Genomic DNA, 10,288 nt, shown 5'->3' with positions numbered 1-10,288 from the left:
CTCCTACAATTCCCACCCCCAGGGTCCCCACCCCCAAATCCCCCTGGAGCTCCACCCACAATCCTCTGGCCCCGCCCACACCTACCCCCCGCCTCACACCTGCCACAGGCCCCGCCCACACTGCGCTCCCCACCTCCAAAAAACACGTTGAGGTAAATCCTAATTCTTACCCCCCGCGCGCCCGGTTCTTTCCCGCCGTTTTAAACGCCCTCGCGCTCCTTCCGTCCCGCGCTCGCCCACCTCTAGGCCGCGCCGCGCCGCCCACCCTCAAAAATAGCACACACAAAAAATACGAAACCCAATACAAAAACCCAAACCAACCAACGCTTGGTTTTCATTTGACTTAGGCCAACGCAACTCCTGGCAACCACCTTGGCAGGGAGGGCGGGGAGGCCGTTGCCGCCATTTTGCTTGAGGGCAAGAGCGCGACAGGCGGAGCGGGGAGAGAGAAAACGCGCGTGCGCGAGCCGCCGAACGAGACGCGGGCGGGCAGAAGCGCGGTGACAAGACCACGCACGCGCCGAGCGGGGGACCAATCAGCGCGCGCACATGCTCTACCGCTCGCTCTCTCTCTCTCTCTCCTCCCGGAAGTAAGAGGATTCGGAAGCTGTCGGGCAGGGAGGGGGTTGCCATAGAGACAAAGGTGAGACTCCCGTACTGAGGGGTGGGGGTGGGGAGTAGGGGTGAGGGCTGTAGGCCCCGGAGGGTCTTCAATACGGGGAGCCCGCTGAGGGGCCAAAACGGCGACCACCCGGACCTTCCCCACCAAGGGCAGAACTAGCCCAACGCTGGTGGGGGAGACTGTGGGTAGGGCTCCAGGACTGGCTGGGCTGCGACCCTCGCCCCCCTTGGCCATAGGCCTCACTGCCTGATGGGAATCGGAGGCTGACCGCGGCCATGTCCCCGCTGCCCGCCCACCCCCTATCCGTCCCCACAGTGAGCGTTGAGGGGAGTAGGGCGCGTTTAATTTGCCCCCTTTCGAATTCCAAAAGTGAGGGGGTGCTAAACAGTTGTAACATGACTTGGGAATTCAAAAGAGATTTTGGTTAAAGTGATACAATTTAGTTTTGCAGGGTAAGTGAAAAGTGTGTCAAATGGCATAGAAATCATTCAAAATGATTGTCAAGCACTTATATTGTTATTGTTACTTAGCATTGCCAACATTTTTAGGAGGTAAAATTAAAATTAATGTTTTCTGAAAGCAGTTTATGTGCTTCATCAAACACAGACTTGCCAAGATCAATGTCCAGCCACAAAAGTAATAGCTGGTTCAAATGCTTCACACCCAAAAGCATCTTTTTAACACTCCCCCACTGAAGAAATCTGCAAAAAATGAAGTTTCACCCCCTAAAGTGGCACACCTTTCTAAGGGGGAAAGCTGCAGCCACCACCGGGTAAGCCAGAGCCACCTGGCCTGTTGAAGGCGATGCTGTCAGAGTGTTTCAGGTGGCTCATGCCAGCGAGCCCAGCTTCACTAGGGCAGTGAAGATGGAGGGGACTTTCTCAAGCTTGCCAACCCACCTCTGCCCAGGCAGCAACCCAAAGATGTGGGCTGGATTTGCCCTCACTGCCTTGTACCACCCACCCACCCCAATTGTTTTCATAGGTTTGTTAGTAATGGTGAATGGTTGCCAATTACAAGTAAATATTAGGTAAGCCTTGGCTGATTCAAATGTTTACTAAATACAATAAAAATAAACATTCACAGATCACTCTCCAGGGCATCAGAAAATTTTCTGAGGCAAACAGTTTTTTCTACGCACACCTATTAGCCTGTGCAACTAACCCTAAGTTGCATAGGAAATTTTCTGGGAAGCCAACATCACTGGCACCACTCCTGCCAAGAGCCACACCTCTCTTTTTGGTGCCCCAAAAGGAAGTCATGGGTGGGGGGGATGCCTTGTGGGGGGTGGACACCTTTCCTGACCCCACTAAAATGCCTCCACAAGCAATTGGACCTGGTGATGGGTGGGATCTCTATATCCATGCCAGGTGTGCATGCTGGATTCCTCGCTTTCCTTGCAGATGACGGTGCATAATTTGTACATATTTGACCGCAATGGAATCTGCCTGCACTACAGTGAGTGGAACCGGAAGAAGCAAGCCGGCATCTCTAAAGACGAGGTGAGACTTGAGGCTTGAGATACGCAGGGCAGGATAGCAAGGCTTAAGCCTGCTAAGAACATAATGTTATAGGAATTCTAAGGTCTCAAATATAGAGTAAATATTCATAAATGCACACATATCTAAATATACGAACCATGTGTCTGAAATAGTATCGGAGAGCAATCCTGAGGCCATTTCGACTCTCCCAATGACCTCAAATACTCTTCTGCAGTAAGGGAGGCAAATGGGGAAAGCCATCCCATTGTCTTTTTGCTTGCAAATCCTGTCTTAAAGTTGCATTTGTGTTATGAATAGGGTGAGCCAGTGACCTGGATTCAGGAACTAAAGTATTAACCATTACAAAAGAATAACGAGTCTGCCTAGGTAATGCAGTCAGTTACCATTATCAGGTATCCTGGCAGACAGGATTTCTGCTGTAGACCGCCGCCTCCCATGATGTATGCATGATGTTTTGTGGGGTGGTCTTGGGCTACAGGGTGGGCAATTTCAATAGTCTTGCGCACCATTGTTCAGGCTTCTCCTCCCTCATGCTTGTGGTGAGTGGGGACCTTGTTGCAACAGTTCCTTGAATAAAGATCAGGCTTACTAGCCGCTTTGCTTTTCAGTATAATCTGGTTCGCTTCTGTTATTTTCTCCTACCGATAGGTAACCCACTTAAGGACTCTATATGGGCTCTGTAATACCCCATAAGGGAAAGGGAACATTTTTTTTTATACCAATAGGAAGAGCCCTGCTGGATCAGGCCAGTGACCTATCCTGTTCTCACAATAGCCAATCAGATGCTTCAGTGGGAAACTCACAAACAGGATCCGAGCACAAGAGCCTTCTCCTTTCTTGCTGTTTCCAGCAACTGGTATTCAGAAGCATTGCTGCCTCTGACCATGGAAGCAGACAATAGGCATCATGGCTAGAGTCAGTTGATAGCCCTCTCCTCCAAGAGTTTGTCTAACCCTCTTTTTAAACCATCTGTTGGTTGGTGGCCATCACTGCCTCCTGTGGGAGTGAGTTCCATAGTTTAACTATGCACTGCACCAGTCTCTTACTGGGATCTCTGCCCACCCACCCTAGATTTGTGGGGGGGGAGCCTCTTCAGAGGTGAGGGAAACCAAACTGCAGTGTTCTGCAAGTTACTTTGTTTCTACCTCTGTTAATCTTGTGTGGTGCAGAGCCTTGAAATGATGGCTCTGTTCCAAGTGGGCATAACTAAGCTGGCAAGTAATTTTTAAAAAGTGTGACGCTTTAACTAAGTAAAAGATTAATCAGCGGCTGTGCAGTGATATCCTGACTACCTTTTCTGGCCATTTAAAACCACCACCAGCAAACCCACTTTAACTTTCCAGTGCTTCTCCAAGCCAGGGATAGGAACGGCTTTGCACTGGCTGCCTTCCCCCTGCCGTTGAAGAGCAAAAGCAGGAGTAAGTACAGTCGTATCTTGGAAGTCGAACGGAATCCATTCCGGAGGTCCGTTTGACTTCCAAAACGTTCGGAAACCAAAGCGCGGCTTCTGATTGGTTGCAGGAAGCTCCTGTCCACGCTGTACGTTCAGCTTCCGAAAATCATTCGAAAACCAGAACACACACTTCTGGGTTTCGATTGTTCAGGAGCCGATTTGTTCGGAAGCCAAGGCATTTGAGATCCAAGGTATGACTGTACCATGCTATTGCAGCGATCTCTCCCCTAGCTGGAAAAAGAATAGGAAGCTGCCTTATATCCTGGATCCATGCAACTCAGTACTGTCTACAGTGTCTGGCAGCAGCTCTTCAGGGGACGGTCGAGTCCGAGGTCATTCGTAGGCCCACGTGCTTTGCCCCTGATCAGGACACACAGTTGAAATAGTGTTAAGAGTGCCCTCTTCATTGTTCGGAGGAGAGCAGAGCGCTGTGGGTAGGTGCTGTTTTGCCTTGATAAAACTTCTGCCCCAGGTAAGCAAGCAAAGGTGAATCATTCTTGTGCCACAGAATGACAATACACATTCAGCAGAGGAGAAGGGGAAATGTGAGGATGTTTTCCTTCTATGCAACTTTGCAAGCCTGTTGTAAGATACATTTAGCACCATGAGCGTGGCAGGCATGTCAGGGACCCTGAAGTGTAAAGCGCAAGTCTTCCATGGAAGGGGATTGTGCAGCAACATCACACTTCTACCTCCCGTACTAATCCGTGGTGCAAAACACAAGCTCTGTCTGGGGAAACATGAAATTGTGGTGGTGGTGGTTACGTGCATGGGGCAGGCAGAGGGAAGGGTGTGAGTAAAAAAAGTTCAAAAGCTTCCTAGCTTGAATGATACTATGAGTTTCCCTTTAGCAGCAGCCACTTTCTAATTTGGGAGGTTGATTCCAGTGTTGAAGCTTCCAGGGGAACAGCAAGCTCCATTTGGGGAAATTCTGCTATTGGAAGAACTTTAAAGTTTATTTGAAAAAATATTGTAATGTTTGAAATTTTTGAAATTATAGGGAAGTAACTAGAGGTTTCTGGTATAAAAAGGGGTAATTGGGATTTTAATAAAGGATTAAAGGAAATTATATTGGATAATAAAATAATTGGGAATTAAATATGTTAATGAATTTATGATAAATTATGAAACTGCATAAAGATGAATGGTAATGAAACCCCGGAAGGGGAGGTCGGGGGAAGTCACCCTAAGATGTTAAAGGGAAAATGTGAAGTTGATATAAGAATTGTTTGTGTTTTGTTTTTTTTTTTGTATTTGTGTTTTACGTTTTATATCTTGTAAAATGAGGTGCAATCCAGAGGTCTTCTCAACATCTCTACAGTATACAGTATTCTTAGATTCAGCTTCAGAAGGAAAACTTTGTATTTTGGGTCTTTTTAGTGAGTTATTTTTGGCTATGATGCAAATCTGCTTTGCACATGTTATGGGTTAACTTTCCTAGGCACTACTGTTGCTGTAACATATCGTGCCCTGATGTCTGTCAGTTGCATTGATTATCTCTTAAGGGTTTGGTTGGCTTTGTCTGTGGTTTCTGTGCCATGAATGTCCTTGTGTGGTTAGCCACAGGGTGGCGCCAGAGCAGAGCAAATGAGCATGACTGAGTTCTTCATCCTTGCCATGGAATCTCACCTGCTTCTACTTTGGCGATCCCTCGTAGCCGAGTAAGATTGTCTTCCATGAACACGGTTTTAGCAGGGAGTCCGTAAGTGACTGTGGAGGCCAATTCTGGACCCACACATCTTTCCACAGTGGGGACATTGGTTCCCGGGCGGGAGTTGATCACGGTGTATCTGAAGTATATCTGATCACTGTGTATCTGAAGAAGTGTGCATGCACACGAAAGCTCATACCAAGAACAAACTTAGTTGGTCTCTAAGGTGCTACTGGAAAGAATTTTTTATTTTATTTTGTTTTGGATTTGCCAAGCGTGCCTTCCTCTTAGCACGTTTCTCCCTTGCGCCCTGAGTTCGAGTGTCTTCAAAGTCCAACACACCAGTGTTTCCCAGTTGTCGGTGTTTATACTACATTTTTTTACATTTGCTTTGAGGCAGTCTGAATAGAGTAGTAAGGTCAAAGGGAAGGAGCTAGACAAAGAATGATCTCCCTGTGCACACGTTCATTCTCTCTCTCTCTCTCTCTCTCTCTCTCTCTCTCTCTCTCTCTCCCTCTTCCCCCCTCCCCCGCAGGAGTTCAAGCTGATGTATGGCATGCTCTTCTCCATCCGCTCCTTCGTTAGCAAGATGAGCCCTGTGGACATGTATCCTTTCTGCTTAAACAACAGCCTCAGAAGTACCACTCTTGCAGTTTTTTGACAGAGGGAGCTTGACTGGATGCTTTTTCATTCACCGGGGGGGGGGGGGGGCAACACTATCTACTTAAGGAGTAAAACTTGTTTCGAAGCAAGGGAGGGAGGGGGCTTAGTCAGCTGCCTTTGTCCGACATCTCCTTCCTCCAGTTCTCCTTAATTCCTTGCACCCCAGGAAAGACGGTTTCCTCTCCTTCCAGACCAGCAAGTACAAGCTGCACTACTATGAGACGCCCACGGGACTCAAGGTGGTGATGAACACAGACTTAGGGGTGGGCAACATCCGAGATGTCCTGCATCAGATCTACAGCTATGTGAGTCGGAGAGGGGGGGGGTTGCCGCCTCCTCCCCTGCCCTCCCCCCCATCCCATGATAATCCCTAGGATGGCTCACTCTCCTGTGTACAGATGCCCTCCAAACGACTCTGCAGTGAAGGAAGAGGAGTACTTGCATGGCACCTGCTGCCGCTCATTTGCTAAACGGTTCTGCGTAAACACCAAAGCTGTGTTCGCATAAGCAAAGGCAGAATAGCAGGCGCAGGTCCTAGAGGGGTTATTCCCCTCCAGCCTCCTCCAATCTGGCGCCTTCCAGATGTTGTACTGCAATGCCCACCACCACTTTCACTGACCCTCGGTTGCTCTGGTTGGGGTTGATGGAGGCTGGGAGTCCAGCAACAGTTGGAGGCCTCCTGGAGGGTGTGTCCTACAGTAGCCGTCCTCAACCTTGGGTCTCTAGGTGCTGTTGGACTACAAACGCCCATCATTCCTAGACAGCATTGCCAGGTATGATGGGACTTCTAGTCCAAGAATGTCTGAGGACCCAGGTTGGGAAAGGCTGATTATTGTGTACAATGAGGATATTAGCAGGGAGAGGGATATGCCTCTGACTTCTAGAGAGGATCTCATTTGACCCTCACCAGCCTGTTGCCTTCCTGATATTTGGGGCTGCAACTCCCACCACCCCATTTCAAACTGCCTGGAGGGCTCCAGGCTGGGGAAGGCTGAGCTAAGGGTTTGTTTTGTTTTCAGGCCATTGGTTAATAGCGCTAGAAGTTAACCATGGGTAATTTTTGTTAACTGTGGGCATGTTATCAGAATTGAGGGTGGGGGGAGGGAGGCTTATGTACAGTCATACCTTGGATCTCGAACTCCTTGGCTCCTGAACAAATCGGCTCCTGAACGATCGAAACCTGAAAGTGAGTGTTCCAGTTTTTGAACGTTCTTTTGGAAGCCAAATGTCCGACGGGGCTTCCGCTTCGGTTTCTGAACATTTTGGAATTCGAACAGACTTCTGGAACGGATTCTGTTCGACTTCCAAAATGTGACTGTATAGTGATTATGAATGCAGTATTTAAATTTTATTATTTTCCCCCAGTACTGATTTTTTTCTGTTGGTGTACTTTTTATATTTTATGGGTAAATTTAGTAAAAAAAAATGAGAGAGGCTGGTAGCAGCAGGTGAAACAGATCAACTGGTCAGGCCAAAACTCTGTATATTTTTTGTTAAAAAGCAGTTACCTGATGTTGGAAAACCACCAAGTTAGGGTTTAGGGGTGCAGCCTTTCAAAAAGCAGCCCAGGCTCCTGCTTCCTCTGGGCCTTTAATTCATCTCCTCCAGTGCATTTGCCGCATTCTTTGTCCAGCTGCACTTCACTCCAGCACTTGTTTTGACTCAGTGGTTGCCAACATGCCAAAGCGGACGGGATTCCTTTATTTCCCACTTCTGTGTTGGCAGCAGGGAGAGCGGTACTCTTAGGGTGTCAGCTGCTGTCCAGAGAGAAGGCAAGTGCGAATGATCCCAAAGTAAGAACGAAACATAAGTCACGGGGGTTAGTCAAAATAGAAATCTTTTTTGGAGCGGCAGATCTCCCAATGTTTGGTTTTCATTCCCCTGAAGCGGTTTCATTTGGGGTCCAGAGGGGAGAGGAGGGGTGTTCTCATCTCACTGACCTCGTGATCCTCCTCTTACTCAGCTTCTTCCATCTCCTCCCTAGATCTACGTGGAGTATGTGGTCAAAAACCCTCTGTGCAGCTTGAACGAGAACATCCAGAGCGAGCTCTTTCGGAGCAAGCTGGACACCTTCATCCGTGGGCTGCCCTTCTTCTCGGCACGGGCAGGCTAAGTGGTGTGGGTGGGTGGGTGTTGGCCTTTTCCCGTTCCATGCTGTAAATACTACAGTTCCCACGATGCACGTGGAGTAGTGTCTGGCAGCAAGCTTGGCACTTCCTCTGCTGGGTGTGCCATCGTCAGAACGACACTCATTCCCTGCACCCCAACCGTAACGGACTTGCGGCCCAAACCAGGACTCTGAGCTTGGATACAGCAGCTTTCTCCACAGTGCTTTCCTCTGTTCCCTCCTCCCCCACATGTCCCTTGACCCACAGCTCCATCTTTTGTCCCATTGCGTATTCCCCTTTGGTTGGGACCCCAAGAGCCACTCTTTCTTTCCCTGCTGAGCATGACACACAGTCCTTTGCCAGCCCAGGCCTCTTCCTTTCTATTTATAGAGCTTTGCCTCATCCCTTTCTCCCCCCTCCGCCCCCCAAGTTCCTATTTATAGCCCATCTCTTCTCCTGCTTTTCCAGTCCAGTGCTCTCCCAGCCTGGGCATGACATCAAGTGCCCCAGGGCTAGGGGGGGATGCTGCTTGGACGCAGCAGAAGATGCAGTGGCACGTCCTTCCCAAATGCATCTCGCGAAAAGACGGGCCAGCAATCCAACTTCACATTTCCGCCACCAGGAAAGGTCGACGAGCATCACAGGTCGAGAAGAGAGCTGTATTTTTTATTATTATTTTTTTTTTGCTGGATCCACCTTTCGTGAATTAAACAAAATGCCACCTTAAGATCAGAAGTTGCTTTGATCACCCTTGGCCCTCCCTAGGTGGCTTGAGGGTCACCACAGACTCTCTGGGCTTTGCTGGCTGACTCTGTTGCCATTGCCCTCAGACTGTGTTATGTTTGCAATGGCTGCTGGGCCACCTCCACAAAAACCTCTGTGTCAAGATGAGAGCCTCCGCTTCTTGGTCGCCCTGCAGATGAGATGCCGAAGGCCAGCGAGGCAGCAGCACTTCTTCAAATTGGACTAACCGGCTCGTTAAATCGTTGGTCTCAAGTTCTAGCGTCACACGGGGCTTTTTACCTCCTCGGGCTTCGATGTTCAGAGAAGGGAAACAAAGCGAAAGCATCGGCAGCTACACCTCCAGGCCAGAAATTAAGTGCCTGGGTTAACCACCGCCTTGCTTCCCCCCCCCCCAAAGGCCACGGCCAGTTGCGCCCTTCCCTTATTTGCTGTTGTTCATTCTGAACGTTTTAAGCTCTGGGAGTTCTGTGTGTGATTCAAGCTTGTTTCCAGCTTCTTTAAATGCGAGTTGATTAAAAAAATTATGTCTCTTGTTCTCCCTTGTCATGATCAATTTTGCATGCTTTGAAAGGTTGCATATTGCCGTGCTGGTGATCTCGGTCTGTTAAATGGTATAAAACCTTCGCCTGGATATGCATCCAATTGAATGCCCCTCAAGGTCACTTGGTGGATGGCTTGGACTCACATTCAGGGTCTGGCGAAATGGCATTTTTGAAGCATGACATAAGAAGAATCTGCTGGATCAGGCCAGTGGCCCATCTAGTCCAGCATCCTGTTCTCACAAGGGCCACCCAGATGTCAGTGGGGAACCCACCAGCAAGAGCCCTCTTCCTGTGTCACCCTGCGGCTGGCATTCAGGAGCATAACCCATGACAGTGGGCTAGGTGGTCCAGTGGCCTGATCCAGCAGTCTCTTCTTATGTTAACCTCTCTCATGCTCTGGTGCCCTCCCTCCCAAAGAAGAGGCTTATTTATATTTATTTAGAATACTTATGCGCTGCCTTTCGAAGCAGGTTACAAAAGATTGCCAAAACAAGATGACTCTTGAATCTAGTAAAGGTATGACCATTAGGTCCAGTTGCGAATGACTCTGGGGTTGCGGTGCGCATCTTGCTTTATTGGCCGAGGTAGCCGGCATACAGCTTCCAGGTCATGTGACCAGCATGACTAAGCCGCTTCTGGCGAACCAGAGCAGCACACGGAAACGCCGTTTACCTGCTCGCCGGAGCTGTACCTATTTAGCTACTTGCACTTGACGTGCTTTCGAACTGCTAGGTTGGCAGGAGCAGGGACCAAGCAACGGAAGCTCATCCCGTCGCGGGGATTCGAACTACCGACCTTCTGATCGGCAAGCCCTAGGCTCTGTGGTTAAACCCACAGCGCCACCCACGTCCCTTGAATCTAGCACAGGCACATAAATCACAAAGGTGTCCAATGGGGACCAGGACTGTGCAGTCAGCATTTGCTGTGCACATGCACATGGTTATGGGTGTCCCCTGGTGTCCTACAAGGCAGCTCGCACCCAGGACCCCTGAATGTCGGAAGT

At 49.2% G+C, this 10,288-nt stretch overlaps 1 protein-coding gene across 1 annotated transcript; it reads left to right on the top strand.

Moving 5' to 3' along the window:
- Positions 1-569: 569 nt before the first annotated feature.
- TRAPPC1 (trafficking protein particle complex 1) lies at positions 570-8,010 on the top strand. The gene is made up of 5 exons (XM_033170485.1): positions 570-643; positions 2,026-2,124; positions 5,764-5,834; positions 6,058-6,196; positions 7,876-8,010. Exons 2-5 carry the CDS (start codon positions 2,026-2,028, stop codon positions 8,002-8,004), a joined length of 438 nt encoding a protein of 145 aa, XP_033026376.1. The 5' UTR covers positions 570-643; the 3' UTR covers positions 8,005-8,010.
- The last annotated feature ends 2,278 nt before the right edge of the window (positions 8,011-10,288 follow it).

This window comes from Lacerta agilis, chromosome 14 (genome assembly GCF_009819535.1).
Source record: "Lacerta agilis isolate rLacAgi1 chromosome 14, rLacAgi1.pri, whole genome shotgun sequence".
Classification (NCBI taxonomy): Eukaryota; Metazoa; Chordata; class Lepidosauria; order Squamata; family Lacertidae; genus Lacerta; species Lacerta agilis.
This window is presented reverse-complemented; position numbering and strand designations above follow the sequence as displayed.

What these genes read in the sequence shown, in the direction of transcription:
- TRAPPC1 (XM_033170485.1), top strand. Translation starts at nt 2,026, where the DNA reads ATGACGGTGCATAATTTGTACATATTTGACCGCAATGGAATCTGCCTG. An exon ending in AAGATGAGCCCTGTGGACAT is followed by an intron (nt 5,835 to 6,057) that starts GTATCCTTTCTG and finishes CTTGCACCCCAG; the next exon opens with GAAAGACGGTTTCCTCTCCT. An exon ending in TGCATCAGATCTACAGCTAT is followed by an intron (nt 6,197 to 7,875) that starts GTGAGTCGGAGA and finishes TCTCCTCCCTAG; the next exon opens with ATCTACGTGGAGTATGTGGT.